An 18,160-nucleotide genomic window follows, 5' to 3' on the forward strand; every position below is an offset into this window, starting at 1 on the left:
ATCTTAGGTCTGGCTGTCCTGGAGCTCATTATGTAGATCACACTAACCTTGAAGTCATAGAGATCCACCTGCCTCTGCCTCCTAGGTACTGAGATTAAAGGCATGAGCCACTGTACCTAGCCAGCTCAATGTTTTGAATGGTGGGATTTAAGTTGTTACATTGCCTTGTTTACAGTTACACCCCACTGACTGCAAGGTCTGACTTTAACAAAATGTATTCTCCCTATCCTAAATTTCATCCAACTAAATGTCTTCTGAACATCATCCAGTATAATGTTTCCATATACAAGAGGTTTTCATATATGAGGCTGGACTGTCCTCAAGAATGGCAACCAGTCCAATCTGCCTAGCACTTGGCTTTCAATGCTAAGCTGGAAAGTCCTGGGAAACTTAAGAGGGACTGTCACCCCTAATGACATCATACACAGCTGGTACAGGGCAATGAAGTTAAGTGCAAAGGAGGAGGCCAAGTCTTAATTCCCAAAAATTCAAAGAAGAAGTAAGTTTGTTTTTTTCTGGACTCTTATATTCACACTAGTTGCTCCTCTTTCTCTTCCTTTTCTGTTTTCTTCTGTCCCTCCTTCTCTTCTCCCTCTTCCTTCTCTTCCTACTCCTTGTAAGAGTTTATTAAAAAAAAACAAGTGCTTCTCTGGTGGGAGTCACCTGTTCATAGGTTCGACTTATTAATTCTAAACAGATGCAACATAGAATGTACACATCTCTGCTTTTCCGCTATCTGACAGATCTTTGCACTTAACGTGATGAGCTAATATAAGGCATTCTTTATCACCATCATTTTTGTTTAAGTAGAAAAAAGGAAAGGAGGGAAGAGAGGGACAGGGGTTTAACAGGTACCGGGGTGGCACAGGTTCCCCTCTACACTAGAAATAGAAGGGTCTAATCTAGTGCACTACAAAGCTGATGGGTTGATACTTCAAAACCCATTTGCATCAAGCTTACACCTTAATTACAAGGAGTCTGAAGTCTAGATTTTAAAATACACCACATTCATAAATGATAAACATAATGGTACCTAAATAATCAACCTTATCTATAGACAACCAGACCCAAATATTACCAACACTAAAATCCCCAAACTTGGAACTTTGACACATTTACCTGTGTATGCCAGTGAACACAGATGTCAGACACTCATTTTCATTTTGAAATACTGGTAATAGTTAAAGTTCATGGAAGTTTTCCCATAAGCTACTGTTGGGAACAAAGGGCCACATGGACCAGTTTATGTTTGGATAACACAGTGCTATTATGGATATCCAGCAAAAGTCAGCTAAAACATGGCTGACACTGGACATCCAGGAGAGATATAAGTCAGTACAAAATGGCTGACACTGGCTGTCCAGGGAACCTCCAAGTAAACAGTGATGTAATTTGCTATATATTTTTGGCAGAGAGCTACTTTTATGTGATTCTAATGTAGCCTTGAGGTCAGAGGCCCAAGCCTTAGCCTTTGCCAGCTAGCCTCTGGCATGTCTGTCTGTCTGTCTGTAGGCCTATATGCCTATCTTTGGAGCAACCTGCATGCCTGTGCCTTCCTACATTGTGCCAGGGTTCTTGACAGCAGCTGCCTGCCTAGCAGGCTGTGTACTGGTAAATAAAGTCTGTTTTCTGTAGTTGGAGTTTAGGTTCTTTAGGATAGGACACCTTTTGGAATGATCTTTGTAACATGCCACCTACCCACGCTCTAGACTTCCCTGGATTTTAGTCTGTGTTTTTTGCTTGATATTGTTTGCATTTATTGTAATTCCAACTTATCTAGGTCATTATCCCTCATTACTCCTGGACAATATTTGATAACCATTTCTTTGTATATAGTCTTGTATTAGGTTAGAACCTTCTTATTTAGACAAAAGGGGGCCATCCCAGCATTGGCCTGGAAGTTCCAACCCCCAATGAGGCTTTGGTAATGGTCACACCCACAAGGCGGGGCTGAGGGAGGAAGCTGAAGACCCAGGATCAAGAGGAGAGGTCTCTCTTGGTTCTGGGACCCTGGACACTGGAGGTAGACTGAGCAGAGTTCTCCAGAGAACACTGCCGGACTGTGCCATACCTTTGCCAGACCCTACAACCTATGCCTTCATTTGTAAGTTACCCCACAAAATAAACCTCTCTTTTAACTACGTGGAGTGGCCTTAATAATTTCACCAATAGTTTTCTCTTCCCAGGATCCCCGAAACCTCTTTAACTCCCAGCCTCCAGGGATCTTCTTCCCTCTTCTTTCCTGGCTTTGAGCAATGGACCTCACAGACACTCTTTCTTTTGTCATGTTTCCCCAGAATCCAAAATTTCATTACTTCAGGTTATCTAAAATCATTCTTCTTACACATGAAGGCTCCAATATCCTGGGTCCCATCACTATGACACTTACACTGTCTCTCACACAGCAGCCATGCTAACAGTATAAAGAATACTGCAGACTGACAGCCATAAAAAAATGTCCATCACAAGAAAAATGATCACGAGTTTGAAGACAGCCTATGCTATATGAGAAAGCCCTGCCTTAAATGAAAAACAAAAACAAAAACAAAAACAAAAAACTAAGAGGGGGAATGGAAGGAAGGAGATGTTGAACCCTCATTGTAGTTTGGAGTGACTATAGCCTAGAGGTTTGGGATAGGCAAGGGTCATCATCTCAGAGAAGCCATAGGTAAGAGAGAGCTGGGCTCCCTCTGGACAGGAGGTAGAGGATCAGTGACAGCTTTCAGGTAGGAATACAGAATATCCAGATCTACACTGCTGGACAATCCGATGCTCTCTCAAGTTCCCTCTTCCCTGACACTTTGTGGCAGGTGTCACAGTCATATCACACAGGAAGCAAAGGGCAAGTTGTTAATATTTGCGCAAAGACCTTACATCTCTGCCCTCACTATATAGAGCCCATGCTCTCCACGGTCTGCAGGGAAGATGAGAAAAAGGTTCGTTGGACCTTTCCATCACTTAGTAAGGGTTTGGCTGATGGGCGGCAGGGTGTCTGAAAGATGATGCAGACAAAACACATTTAAGAAATAGTAAGGGCTGGTGGGACGGCTTATAACAGTAGAGGCCTCTAAACTTGAGGACCTGAGTGCCATTCTCAGGCCTTACATGGTAGAAGGCAAGAATGGACTCCCAAGAGTTGTCCTCTGATTTCCACACTAACATACTAAAAAACAAATGTAATAAAAAGAATAGTATAGAATATGTATTCCAAGCTGGGCAATGGTGACTCACGCCTTTAATCCCGGCACTGGGGAGGCAGAGGCAGGTGGATCTCTGAGTTTTGAGGCCAGCCTGGTCTGCAGTGTTCCAAGACAGTCAGAGTTATAGAGAAACCCTGTCTCGAAAAACCAAAAAAAAAAAAAAAAAAAAGGATTCAAGTGAGTTTTGTTGATCTTCTACTTCCCTGTAAGACCAGCTGCACTCTCCCAGAAGGCAGATAGCTTATCTCCTCCTTGGTATTTCCTGCCAAGCCCAGCAGAGCTCAGGTGGCGGGCGCCTGAGGGAAAGGTCCCATTACCTCACAGGCCTCTCTCGGCTCCGCTCCTCCGGCCTCCCGCCAGCAGGTGGCGCTAGGCAGTCCCGCCCACCGGAAAAGACCCGGATGGGCGGGGGTTTCTGCCGCTGCGCGCGCAGCCCGCCTCACTCCGCCGTGTGCTCTGGGAAGGAGAAGCCACTGTTTCCGTTCGCTCCTCCGCCATGGCTCGCGGTCCGAAGAAACACCTGAAGCGTGTGGCTGCCCCGCGTCACTGGATGCTGGACAAGCTGACCGGCGTGTTCGCGCCCCGGCCGTCCGCCGGCCCGCACCGCCTGCGGGAGTGCCTGCCGCTGAGCATCTTCCTCAGGAACCGACTCAAGTACGCCCTCACGGGCGACGAGGTGAAGAAGATCTGCATGCAGCGCCTCATTAAGGTCGACGGCAAGGTCAGAACCGATGTGGCCTACCCAGCGGGCTTCATGGATGTCATCAGCATCGACAAGAGCGGGGAGAACTTCCGCCTGGTCTACGACACCAAGGGCCGCTTCGCCGTGCACCGCATCACGCCCGAGGAGGCCAAGTACAAGCTGTGCAAGGTGCGGAAGGTCTTCGTGGGCACCAAGGGCATCCCGCACCTTGTGACGCACGACGCGCGCACCATCCGCTACCCCGACCCGCTCATCAAGGTCAACGACACTGTGCAGATCTCGCTGGACACCGGCAAGATCACCGACTCCATCAAGTTCGATACCGGCAACCTGTGTATGGTGACCGGCGGTGCCAACCTGGGGCGCATCGGCGTCATCACCAACCGGGAGCGCCACCCCGGCTCGTTCGACGTGGTCCATGTGAAAGATGCCAACGGCAACGGCTTCGCCACCCGCCTCTCCAACATCTTCGTGATCGGCAAGGGCAACAAGCCATGGATTTCTCTTCCCCGAGGAAAAGGAATACGCCTCACCATCGCCGAAGAGAGAGACAAGAGGCTGGCGGCCAAGCAGAGCGGGTGAAGTGGACTGAGGGACATTGGGCGGGGGTTGGGGGGCACACGTTTATGTTTGCTTTTACTTAAAGTTTTAAAAAGCATGTTGAATTAAAAGGGAAGCAAACTTCATTCTGGTGTCGGTGTTTTTTCCCTTGCCTCACTGCCTCGTCATGGGGGAACCATCTGGAGGTGTGGTCACCTCATTTTGAAAAAGAGATGGGTACATGCAGGGTTTGGTTACCATTGCTGACAACTGAACTAATATTATTCCATTGTTCCGTTAATATTCCAGGGTTGGGACTTAGTATCGAGAGGCCGATAAAATCAGTAGAAACTTTGGATTTTTTAAGTCAGCCTCTTTAACATCAATCATCTCCTCCCAAAGCATCTGGAAATAGAGAAACCCAAAAGTTATGAGGTATAAAAATGGGATCGTTCAGCCAGGACTACACACAGAGATATCCTGTCTCAGAAAAAAAAAAACAAAAAGAAAAAAACCAAGTGGGGTGTGGGGGTGGGGATTAAAGGGCCTGTTATTCTAACCCCCAGGGAAGTAATTTAGAGACTATGCTGAAATGTCACCGCCTTAGGAACATGTAGCCAGCTGTATATGACATGATCATTAAGTCAAGCTTTCTGTTGCCAGGGTATCTACAACACAAAGTGTAGCTATAATTTTCTCTTTCAGAAAACTCCAAGTTTATAGAAGTGGCAAATTCAAAAAAATCCAAGACACTAAAGCAAGGCTTGCAAAGAAACTAATTAGAGAGTTCAGCCGTCTTCATAACAGCAGCTTATAGGTAAAATGAAAATAACTTATTTCTTAGCACTTTAATGCCAGTAAGCCAGAAAAATCAAATAGTTTTCCAATTTTGCCCCTTTGCTGGCTCAAGATTTCCAGGACAGTTCTGCTGATAATGATTAGAGAAAGAATACTTGAATTTCAGATGTTTGTGAACTCCCAATTAAGGAAACTAATTTTTTTTTCCATTTTAGAAGCTATTTATGATACTCACTATACACATCCAAAGATGAGACTGTTTACAGATTTGTACATGGGCAGGTGCCCACAGTGGCCGGAGGTTGGAAAATCCCTCAAGATGGGTTATAAGCAGTTGTGAGGTTGCGGATCTGAGTGCTGAGAACTAACTTGGGTCTTCTGCAAAGAGCAGTATTTCTCTTAACCACTGGGCCATCTCTAGCACCAAAGATAAGGATTTTCTTTACAAAAGATGGCTTTTCGGTTCTAAAATTAGAGCTAAATTCCTTTGAATAAATTGGCATCTGATTAGTTTGCTAAACATGATTAAATAATTCTTTTTTCTTACTGAAGATACACTGATCAGCTTTGGTGTGAGGAGATGAGGTCTGGGTTTTGGGCAGCTTGATGGGAGTGCTTACATTAGCAGACACAACATAGTTGGGTGGTTTTGGTTTTTTTTTGGTCTTTTGAGACAGGGTTTCCCTGTGTAGCTTTGTGCCTTTCCAGGCTGGCCTCGAGTTCACAGAGATCTGCCCGGCTCTGCCTCCTGAGTGCTGGGATTAAAGGCATACGCCACCACTGCCTGGCACTTTTTTTTTTATATATATGTGAATGTTTGCCTGCATGTCTGCCTGGTGTCCTGGAAGACCAGAAGACAGTTCCTGGAACTGGAGCTACAGATGGTTGCTAGGAAATGAACCTGGATCCTCTGCAAAAACCACAAGTGCTCTTAAATACCAAAGGGAAGCCTTGGTCAAGTCTCACAAGTGGAGATCAGAGGAAAACCTGGGCGTCATTTCTGTGTCCACCGTGTGGGGGTCTTGGGGATATAGCGCAAGTCATCAGTCTGGCCAAAGTTGTCCTTAACTGCTGAGCCATCTTGCCAGCCCCATCCTAGATCACTTCAATTGCTAGCACTATGGAAAATAATCTCTAGAGGCAGACCTGGATTTAAATACTGGCTGCTTCTACCTAGGTATGAGATGTCAGTTGTAGTAAGAATAGGAACACAGCACAAAACATAGGAGGCATACACCTGCATGTGCACACGGTTAGCATGGTGCTGTGTGCTACAAATGATTGTAGTGATACATAGACTTTTTTCTAACTCAATAGTAGCATAGAAAAGCCTGGTTCAGACACGCTATTCTTTGTTCCATAAAACTTAACCTGTTCTTATTTTTTAGACTATCTCCCTAGCCCTGGAAGGTTTTTAATTTCCTGTGTAGCCAAATATAGCCTTGAAATGATTCTCTTGTCACCTCAGTGCTTGGGATTATGGGTTTATTTCTTCCAGACTAGGTTTGTGTGGTGCTGAGGATTGAATCCAGGGCTTCCTGAACACTAAACAAGCACTTTAAACAAGCACTTTACCAACCTAACTACATCTCTAGCTCATAAACATTTTAGAATTTACAGTTAGGGACTGGAGGTGTAGCTCAATTTCTTAAGAGTGCTTGCCTAGCACATGCAGGATACTAGGTTCAATTCCCAGCACTGAGGGAAAAAAAAAAAATCAGGCCTAGAATGGTAACATTCGCCTCCGAATGATTATTTTATAAACGAGTGCCGGAGACCACAGATAGAAGAGAATCATTTGGACTGCGGGCCGGCAGGACCAGAGAAACTTCCTGCTACAAAAATGCACTTAAAGTTCTTGTAAATGTACTTAGTTCAACTGTAGGAAAGGTCATTTTTATGGGCTATCGGGGATTAGAATCCTAAGGGATTGATGGCAGGCAGTCCCAAACTGGATTGGCAGGACTGGAGGTAAACAAACATGGCGCTGCCGAGTCAGTCTGCCCTGGAACATGAACCTTCAAGCTTCATTTAAATTAGAGAAAAATAAGTTAGCACCCAAACCTGGGTCCCAAGGGTATCTTTATTCAAATAACACATACAGTGTTGGACTCCGAATGGTTTGGAGATAGGGTCTTGCTGTGTGGCCCAGGCTGGCCTCTAACTCGGAGATTCACCTGCCTCTGCCTCCCGAGTGCTGGGGACAAAGGCGTGTACTACCAGCCGGTGTTTTCTAACTAAAAACTTTAGAAAGTACACGGACCAGGATACTGGGAATCACAGACTTTTTTTTTTTTTTTTTTCTTTTTATGTATGCATGTGTGTGCGGGTTTTTTGTTTCGTTTTGTTTTGTTTTTCTGTTTTTGCGCTAACACCAGCATCCTAGTGCGCATGCCTGTGGAAGCCTGAGGCATCAGCTCTTCATGGAGGCAGGGCCTCTCAATCAAACCCGGAGCTCGCCGATCCCGGCTAGTCTTTCCAGTCAGCCTGCTCTGAGGATCAGGTATCAGCCTCCCATGGCTGGAATTACAGGCAAAGGCCAAACACACCCAGCGTTCGAGCACGTCCTCTGGATCTGTACTCCTGTCCTGAGGCGTTCATGGCAATTGTTAAGTGTCTGGACTCTTCTGTGTCCTACCATCTGCGGGGAACCCACGCTAGCAGCTGTTCTCTTGGTGAGTGGGATTAAGAAGCTTCGTGAATGCTCACGGCTCAACTGCACCGTGTTCCTGAACATACTAATTATGGGGTGGAACACTGAATGGTTAACCAAGCCCTTTATTTGAGCACGTCTGCACCCCCAGTATCATATCCACACCCCTGTTTGTCTCTGCTGACCCTATTTGGTATTCCAGTCAGTGATATGAATGAAACCCTAAGAAGCCTTTGAAGCCAAGCCCTTTCAGCATAACTATCATTGTAAAACAAACAAACAACAAAAAACCAGTTCATTCCCGAGGAGCTTAGAGCATTTTTGTAATATCTAGTGAAAAGGGGGGGTTGGGGGTGCCTTGCTAGTAAACTCAGGGGGAGAGTAATGGACTCAGAGAACCAAGCGCTGCAGGCCCAGCATTCTGTGCATTAAACATGAGATGAGATGGGAGGAAAACATGTAATTCCAGTCTCAAAATAGCCTAAACCAAGCAGCAGGAAATGTGTGAGATAGGAATCTCTATTTATTTGTAAGCCCAATTACTAAGGCATATTGCTATAGCATCTTTTATATGAAGTGTGACAATAAAGAAATGAGATCAGTCTTTTGTTTTTGGTTCATAAACTGGCACTGATGGAATTTTCAAAGTAAGAGTTTCTAAACAATATTAAGGAATTCAAAATGAGTGGAACAGTTTATAGCTAAGACCATTGCTATGTAGCTCTAATTTCTGTACTAAAAACAGTCATAGCACTTGATTTCCACAGCTCACATATAATGTTAATTTGATAATAAACTCAAATGCTGAAAAAGATATGCTCCCCCAACTTTTTTTTTTTTTTTTTTTTTTTTAATTTTTAAGTCCTAGTTCAGAGTTAGGACATTTGCTTGGCACGCTCAATCTCTGTAATATTCTTGTTACAATAAGAAAGTCCTTCAGATATAAATATGTATGTTTTCTGACTGCATTGGAGGTGGGGGAATGCTCTCCTTTGAGACGAGGATTAAACTGTGGCTGGTGAGTACGCTCAGTGATATTTATGGTCTTCCATTAAGATCTGTTCCCAGCACCCATGTAGGGCTGTCATAACAACCTCTAGTTCCAGTTCCAGGGGATCTGAAGTCCTGTCTGGCCTCTGATGGCACTCACACACAGACTTGAATAAAAGTGTAAAATAAGACCAGCTGATGTAAGATGAATGGTCTAAGATCTCCTATGTCCTTATTCCCTCTTTCTCTCCCCTCTCCTCCCTCTCTTTTTCTCTTCCCGACTTCTTCCTCGCTTTCATTATTTTTTTGGTACTGAGCGTTGGACATAGGATGTCACCATGCTAGATAACCATTCTACCAATGAGCTGTATCCCCAGCCCTACCTTTACATTTTAAAAAAATTGACAATTGCCCAAATATGTGTATGTGTGTGTGTATGTATGAATGTATGTATGTGTGTGTGTGTGTATGTATGTATGTGTGTGTGTGTGTATGTATGTATGTGTGTGTGTGTGTGTGTGTATGTATGTATGTATGTGTGTGTGTGTGTGTATGTATGTATGTGTGTGTGTGTGTGTGTATGTGTGTGTGTATGTATGTATGTGTGTGTGTGTGTGTGTGTACCATATTCAGACTCCAGTCCCTTCTCTCCCCAGCTCTTTTTTGTACTTTGTATTTTGAGACAGATTTTTAAATAGGTTGCTCAGGATGGCCTTGAATTCACTCTGTAGCCCAGGCTGGTCTTGAATTTTTGATCCTCCTGCCTCAGCCTCCTGAGATACTGGGACTACAGGCCTGTGCCACCAGGCCAAGCTTGAGAAGTCTACTTTTATTCACCTCAGGTAGACAGGGCAGCAACAGGCCAAAGAACAATTCTAACTATGTGTAGGTAGATGAACCAATGAGTTTATGGAATGACTTACCGAGGAGGATGGGTAGAATCTCAGGAGCACAGCAACCTAATGGGCAACTACACCATCAGAGTGTCTCCTTTGTGTAGCAACTGTCAGTGCTTGCACATCCTAGGAAGGAGCTCAGGTGCTCAGTGTTGTCCTCCCTTCCTTCTGGGAATGAGTGTCAGTGAGCCCAGTCTAGCCAGAGTCTCATTAAGGGAATCAGAGTGCTGCAACACAGGTCTAGCCTCGGCTCAAGGAACTGTCCATCCCAGGAGGTGAGCCAGGGCGCTGGTACATGGTATCAGTGCTCTGGACACAGAGCTTCCAAACTAACCATTCTCACTATCTTCCCAGTGTCACTATGAGAATGTGACCTCCCTTTCAAAGAACTGGCTTATATTCTTTTTAATAAGTAAGATGTCTTTCTCCCTGCCTGCCCACATCACACATCTGCTTTATTCTCATTTCTTTCCCTCAATATCTTCATTATTTCACTTTTCTCCTTAATTCTTCCTATCACATTTTTCCTTCTCTTTTAGAATGCTATATGCCATTCTTGGTTAGGGAAAAATATAATTAAATGTATGCATACACACACACACACACACACACACACACACACTTAAGGAATGATAAAATGAGTTAACAATGGAAGTCTGCCTGGATGGATTAAAAGGACCCAGTCAGTATCTGTCTTAGGGTTTCTGTTGCTGTGAAGACACACCATGACCACAGCAACTCTTAAGGAAAAACATTTAATTGGGGTGGCTACAGTTTGGTTAGTCCATTATCATGGTACATCATGGGTGTGCAGATAGACATGGTGCTGGAAAAGTAGTCGAGTGTCCTACATCTTGGCTTTCAGGCAACAGGAAGTGGTCTTCATTGTCACACTGAGGGAAGCTTCAGCAAGAGAGACCTCAAAGTCCCCCCTCCCCCACAGTGGCACACTTCCTCCAACAAGGCCACACCTCCTAATAGTGCAATTCCCTTTGGGGGTCATTTTCTTTCAAACCACTACAGTGTCATCAGTCATTAGTCACAGTGAGACACCACTTGGCACCCACTAGGATGACTAGAACAGATAAATGAATGAATAAATAAATGACACGGAGTTCTGATGAAGATGGGAAAGAGTGAACTTTATATATTGGGATATGCCAACTGGTACAGCCTTCTTGAAAGAATTTGGGGATAGAGGAAGACTTCATTCAGTCATCAGCTCAGCATCTCCTCCGGTATTTGGGCATCCTTTTATTACTATTACTATTATTATTATTATTGTTGTTATTGTTATTGTTATTGTTAAAGAGATTTTCTATTCATTTTACATACCAACCACAGATTCCCCTGTCCTCCCTCTTCTCGTCCCCATCCTTCCCCAACCCACCCACCCCTTCCCACTTCCTCCAAAGCAAGTTCTCCCATGTCAGTTAAGGCAGATCCAAGCCCCTCCTCCCTGCATCAAGGCTACACAAAGTGTCTCACCATAGGTACTAGGCTCCAAAAAGCTGGCGCATGCACTAGGGATGGTCCGATCCCACTGCCTGGGAGCCCCTTAAACAGTTCAAGCTAAATAACTGTCTCGCCTATCCAGAGGGCCTAGTCCAGTACCATGGGGGCTTCTCAGTTATTGGTCCATAGTTCATGCATTTCCACTAGTTTGGCCTGGTCGTCTCTGTACTTTTCCCATCATGGTCTCAATGTCCCTTGCTCATAGAATCCCTCCTCTCTCTCATCAATTGCACTTCTGGAGCTTGGCCTGACACCTGGCTGTGGATCTCTGCATCTGCTTCCATCAGTCACTGGATAAGGGCTCTATGATGATGGTTAGGGCAGTCAGCCATCTGATCACCAGAGTAAGCCAATTCAGGCACCCTCCACTATTGCCAGCATCTCCTAGGTATTAGCGTGTCCTTACAATAAAGAAAAAAATAAGACCATTTGTTCTTGAATGAATAGAGCAGTATTATCCAGGTGTCCATGATCTGAACACAAACACTATTAGCCACGAAAGATGCAAATATTAATAGTACTTTGTACAGACCTCAAAAATGCTAAACCATATTAAAGAAACCTGACACAGAAGATCAAACCCTTTCTTAATTGGTTTATGTGAAGCATCTAGAAAGAGAAAATTCACAAAGACAGAAGCAGGTGCTAGTTGCTCGGGACAGAGCTGGATAAGAGCTGAGTATTCCTGCAGAGAGGGATTTCTATGCGGTGGTGGGGTATTCTGAGACTGCAGTAGAGTTTTGTTGTGGAATATTAGATGAATATGTGTTACATTAGTTTATGCTGTGGAATATTTGTTTAATGATTCAAAGATGTGTTTCTTTTATGTTGCATTTGTTTAACTCTGTGAAGTGGTGTTACTTTGCCTGTCTGAAACACCTGATGGTCTAATAAAGAACTGAATGGTGAATAGCAAGGCAGGTGAAAGAATAGGTGGGGCTGCCAGGCAGAGAGAATAAACAGAAGGAGAAATCTAGGCTGGGGGAAGAAGAGAAGAGGACGACAAGAAAGAAAAGGAAAAGGAGAGGAGGACGTCAGGGTCCAGCCACCCAGCCACACAACCAGCCATGGAGTAAGAAGGAAAGAAAAGTAATAGAATATAAAGGTAAAAGCACAGAGGCAAAAGGCAGATAGGATAGTTTAAGTTAAGAAAAGCTGGCTAGAAACAAGCCAGGCTAAGGGCAGGCATTCATACATAAGAATAAGTCTCTGTGTATTTATTTGGGAGCTGGGTGGTGGGCCCCCAAAGAGTAAAACAAAAAAGCAAAAACAAAAAGCACAACTACAGTGTTTTCACAGTTCTATGGATCCTTTAATATTACATTGTATATTTAAAACAAATGGATTTTACAAACTAAATTATACTTCATCAGAGCTTTAAAAATACTCTATTAGTCTCACTTTATATGAGAGTGGTAAATACTAGGACCTATTCACCAGTTTCTATTGTAAAATTAGAGAAATATTTTCATGCAGAAAATCAGACAGCCTGGGACTAAACTAGGTTATTAAAATGCCCAGGCTGATTCATAGCATGTTGGCTGTTCTAGTTTCGTTCTCTTGGCATTTTTAGAGAAAACTGACCCTTCATGCAGTATGCTCATCTAACTCAAGTGTTTGTTATTTATTGCATGCTTTTATATATATATATATATATATATAATATATATATAATATATATTAATAGGTATGTCAAGAGTAACTTGTTTTACATGTTTTTCTTCTAAAGCAAGCACTGCTTATAACTTACCTAACTGGCCTTGTTAAAGTTAACAGTGGCCTTACAGCCTTGGTTGACAGGTCAAACTGGATGGCAGTGATCTACCTCATGTCTATACACTACCTCTGTTTAAACTTACAGCATGGGAGCCATGCCTCCAGTAACCTGTTTGCAACTAACATTCCTAGGAGAACCAGTGCTGGGCCCTGCATGTGTTAAGTTCTGTGGCTACTGTAACATGATGGCTTAAAGCAACCCCGTTTGTCTTCCCTCATTTCAGAGGGAAGCTGCTAATAGGGCCTGCTCCCTCTGGAGGTCTAGGCAAGAATCACTCCTGCCCCTTCCAGCTGCTGGTGACAGCAGCACATTCCTTCTCTTCCTCTGCCTGCAGTTGTCACTCCAGCTTCTGCTTCCCTCTGCTCTGGCTGTGCATCTGTCTTCTGAAGTTACAACAATCCTGAGGAGCAGTAGAAATACAGGGTAATCCAGGGTAGTATTCTCTCATGACCCATAGGCTTAAATATCTGCCAAGATTCTTTTTCTAAATAAAGGCACATTCATGGGTCTTTAGATTTGATGTGGATGGATACTCAGGGAGCTGCCACTTAATCCACTACAATATGTAAACAAAATCTATTTTAAAACATCAAAAAGCAAGTCATCATTCTGGAGGGATGGCTCAGAGGTACCGTTTCTGCTTAGCCTTTGTGGGTTTAGTCCCCAGCACCAAAATGAAAATAAATTAAGTGGACAAATCAGTGTTTCTGCCATGCTGATTTATCTCTGACTGGGAAATAGCTTTCTTTTTAAAACCTAAGTCTTCAGCCTGAATTATGGAGGAGGGTTTTGTAATGGATTTGAGTATGGCCCATTGAGAAAATAGGAAGCAACCTTTTCCATGACTGAAATAAATAGCATTCACTGAGGCATGAGCTGGCTGCATTTCCTCCTGTACCTTCTGATTTTCCCATCTCTCTTTGTGACTGATGGCAGTTATTTTCCAGGACTCCTGTTTCTCTCCATTGGTGTTTTTCCAAAGGAGGTGTGTTTGCATACATCTCAGGCTGGAATAAAGCAAGGTAATGAACTGTGACAGTCTTTCTTTATCACAGCCTTCAGTACCAAAGCTTTATCATCTCCATCACCTGTGCGTGCAGCAGTGCATCTGGGGGAAAGATGGAAGGGGCCACACACAGCTGGCTCTGAGTCACTGCAGAGTGTGGGAAAACAGAGCCCTGCTGCTTTGATGGGTTAGAATAAATGACAAAATAATGTATTAGCAAATGTTTCAAAAACGAGAACAGATGGGAAGGATCTATAGCCTTAGAAACCTAAGAACGGAGCTGGAGAGATGGCTCAGAGGTTAAGAGCACCATCTGCTCTTCCAGAGGTCCGGAGTTCAATTCCCAGCAACCACATGGTGGCTTATAGCTATCTATAAAAGGATCTGATGCCCTCTTCTGGTACACAAGTGTATATGCAGAAGATAGAACACCATACACATAAAATAAACAAAATTAAAAAAAAAAAAAGAAAGAAAGAAAGAAAGAAGGAAAGAAGCCTAAGAACTCACACCAGCCGGCCTGACTACCTGTCTGTGAAGCAAGAGCCTCACCTGAGCTGGACAAACCAGCTATCCCTTTCAGGTTGATGTTTGAGGAATCATATCAATTTGAAGACTATTAAAACATTTTGATTTGCAGAGCTCTGAGGGTACCTTATTAACCCCAATGCAACCCCTTTCCCATACTGTCAGTGCTCAGCACAGAAGGGAACCTTTCTGCCACACACGATCTCCAAGCAAACTAAGGATAGAGTGGGTTTTTTGTTTGTGTGTGTGTTTTTGAGTACTTCTACATCATTTGTTTTCAAAGATATACATGTTACTTCTCCTGAATTTACATGACTCCAATGTTGCATTGACTACTCAGGTGGAAGATCTATGTGAACCTAGGAATTATCAACTTAAAACCTACAGTTGTTGCTGGTTTTGTTTTCTTACAAAACAGCATTTTAAAATTAAGGCTTATTGGTGCCTTTTATTTGTAAAGTTTACGTATGCATAGCATGAAGCCCAACTTCAAATTCAGCACTGAGAAAAAAAAAAACGTATGTTAATATTTCATTGGGACTAACATGTACACTAGACTGCTAGCAAATATTGGGGTGGAATATGACTAAAAAGGGGGTATTAAGGTAAGAAAATATTAAGAAAAAATTCTGATATATGTTCTGATATATGCAAGAGGTATTCTATATGAATTGACACTATTTTTAAAAGTAGAATTTTCATTCTTAATTCATATTCAGTATAGAAAGAACTTAGCTCATGATTAACAAATGAGAGAAGTATTCTTTTAATAGAAAAATGAAATGAAAGATGTAAAAGCTCTAGAACATGAAAGCCTATAGAAATATTGTCTTGAAGACCTTCCTCACTCACTGTAGATGCCATTCATTTGTCCGTATGTGGCTTAGACTATGAATGCTCGTTATCAGGAGAAACAAGCTACAGCCCAAAGATCGAATCTGACTTGCTACTTGTTTTTATAGTAACATTTTTATCAGAATGAAAAACAAAAAAAGACTAAATTCCTAGGAACATGGGAGACCTTACTAACTTTACTGCCTCAGAACTCAACTGTCTGGCTGTGATGGTTTATCTCTGAACCCTCCCCCCCACCTCATGTTTTGAGTACTTAGGCTCCCAGCTTGGGGCACTACTTTGGCTGAGTCTTGAGGAATAGGGCCCTGGCTGTCACTAGGGACCTCTAAAGACGGTGCCTGGTAGTTGCAGCTGCATTTTCCATCCCTGTTCACTGCCATGTAAAGAAGCCACGCCCACAAGCCCCCACTGCTGGACTCACTGGCTTGCTTTGCTTTCCACAGGCCCATGTGATGGCTCTTGAGGCCAAACCTGACAACCAGAGATCAACCTCCAAGGCCCACATGGTGGAAGGAAAGAACCTATTTCCCAGAATTGTCCTCTGACTTCCACATGACGCTGGGGCATGTGTGAATGTAATGTGAATGCGTGTTTGCACATACATACAAATATGTAAATAAATGAAAATAGTAGTCTTAATATTGCTTTCCTCAGCATTTGTCAGAACAATTCAAAAGCTACCTAACATACTAGGTCTCATTACAGCTGCTCTGGAAATATCTTAGAATGAATGTCCTATAATTCTCATACTTGTAAGTCATAACTAGACTTTGTAGAACAAGGAGAGTCTCATTATTCAGTCATTCCAGTTGACAATTTAACTGACTCCCCTAACACAGGAACACTGCAGCCTCTGTATTCTTGTCTGATATTGAGGCCTATAGTGGGTGCCAAGGATATAGCTTAGTTGATAGAGGACTTGCTTGCCGGCAAGCATAAACCCAAATGAACATGATATAGTGTTTGTGCCTGTATCCCAACCCTCATGAGCTAGAAGTGGGAAAATCAGGAATTCAAGGTCATCCGTAGCTACACAGTGCATGTGAGGCCAGCCTGAGCTACATGAAATCTATCAGAAAAATAGCAACAAAAGGAAAACAAAAAACCTGTGGTATTACTCATTAATTTGCCATCAAATCTAGGTCAACCCTCCCTCATCTTACATGAGGATGAATGGGTGTTCAGGATCCTTTTATATAAACCTGAGTATCTGTTACAGATCCCTGGAGTCTAACTCCTATTTTTAAAGCCAAGAGGTAATCGGGGAAAGAGTTAACTATCACTAGTGAAACCAGCCCTGCACTCCCCAGCTGCAAACAATCAGGCTTGGCAGATTCCCTCCAGGAAACTCCTGCCACTTTACTAGGATGGATGGGAAACAGGATTTTGACTTTTTGATAGGTGAGACTGTAAATCTACCATCAAGACTGCAGAGGACCAGCTGGGCTTATGTACACAAGCTGCATCTTTAATTACAGACCCCACAAGATGTTGAGCTCAGTAATGCCCCATTGTGTTCCAAGCGGGAGATGGGGGATGAGGGTGGGGAGAGATGGTCCATGGTGTAATGGCCAAAGATTCTATATTTTAAAAGATACAAGAGAAGGGCAGGAGAAACCATGGAAAGAAAGGCCCTGAGTACCTCAGTATGTCAATCTGGAAATATTTGCATATGTACTGTTCTTTATCATCATGAGTCACAATTTTGTGACTTTCTCTGAATTATGTCTAATTTAAAATTTATCTTTGGCATAAAAATGAATAACCTACCCAGGCATAATGGTGTGCACTTTTAATCCCAGCACTGTAGTGAGTTCCAGGCCAGCCAGGGGCACCTAGTAAGACCTTGTATAAAAAAATAAAATAAAATAAAAAATTAAAATTAAAATAGAAAGAGAAAAAAGAACAAGAAAATCCAGCTTAGAGAAAATTGTGTTTTGGTACATCTTGCTTTTTTGTAATCTAGTTATGTATGTATGAGGGGGGCATATGTATATCATAGCACATGTGTATGGAAATCAGAGGACAACTTAGGGAACTAAGTTCTGTCTTTCCTCCACATAGGACCCTGGGATCAAACCCAGGTCTTCAGGCTTGGGGCAAGTGCCTTTGCCACCTGAGCCAGACTGAGTTGTGGTGAACCTTATGGGAGAAAAAAAAAGGAATACTGGACTGGGAAGACAGCTTGGTGGGTAAAGTTCTTGCTGGGCATGGTGATGCATGCTTGTAATCCTGGCCCAGGGAAGGCAGATACAAGAAGGTGCCTGTGACTCCCTGGCCAGCCAGTTTAGCCAATTGCCAAGTATAAGGTCCCAAATGAGACCCTGTCTCAAAATCTAAGGTGTCTAGCTCTAGATGAACAACACCCAGAGTTGACCTCTGGTTCCCATGCACACATATACACATGTATGCATGCACAAAAAGTGTAATACCATATAATAGAATAAAAAGTATACATAGGCAGAACTATCTTCTACAACTATTTTAAGTGTTCCTTTGTAAGAACTGGAGATTGAATTGAAATAAAAGCTAAAATAAGATAGAGTAGAAATTTATAGAATTAGGCATGCAAATGGTTGTTTTTAAAAATCTGCCCTTTCACTGGTCAAAAATCCTTCTCTGATATAATACTTTTGTGGCATATGCAGTGAAAGAAAAATCTTAAATTGTTGAAGTATCAGCGCAAACTATTTCCAGCT

General features: G+C 43.1%; 2 protein-coding genes across 2 annotated transcripts in view; one reads left to right on the forward strand and one right to left on the reverse strand.

Moving 5' to 3' along the window:
* Positions 1 to 18,160, reverse strand: part of Tmtc1 (transmembrane O-mannosyltransferase targeting cadherins 1) — a 220,369-nt gene that overhangs the window by 128,526 nt on the left and 73,683 nt on the right.
* LOC118579634 (40S ribosomal protein S4, X isoform-like) lies at positions 3,626 to 4,589 on the forward strand. The gene has a single exon (XM_036181072.1). It carries the CDS (start codon positions 3,697 to 3,699, stop codon positions 4,483 to 4,485), a length of 789 nt encoding a protein of 262 aa, XP_036036965.1. The 5' UTR covers positions 3,626 to 3,696; the 3' UTR covers positions 4,486 to 4,589.

This window comes from Onychomys torridus, chromosome 3 (genome assembly GCF_903995425.1).
Source record: "Onychomys torridus chromosome 3, mOncTor1.1, whole genome shotgun sequence".
Lineage (NCBI taxonomy): Eukaryota > Metazoa > Chordata > Mammalia > Rodentia > Cricetidae > Onychomys > Onychomys torridus.

Coding starts and splice junctions, on each gene's coding strand:
- LOC118579634 (XM_036181072.1), top strand. CDS start 3,697: ATGGCTCGCGGTCCGAAGAAACACCTGAAGCGTGTGGCTGCCCCGCGT.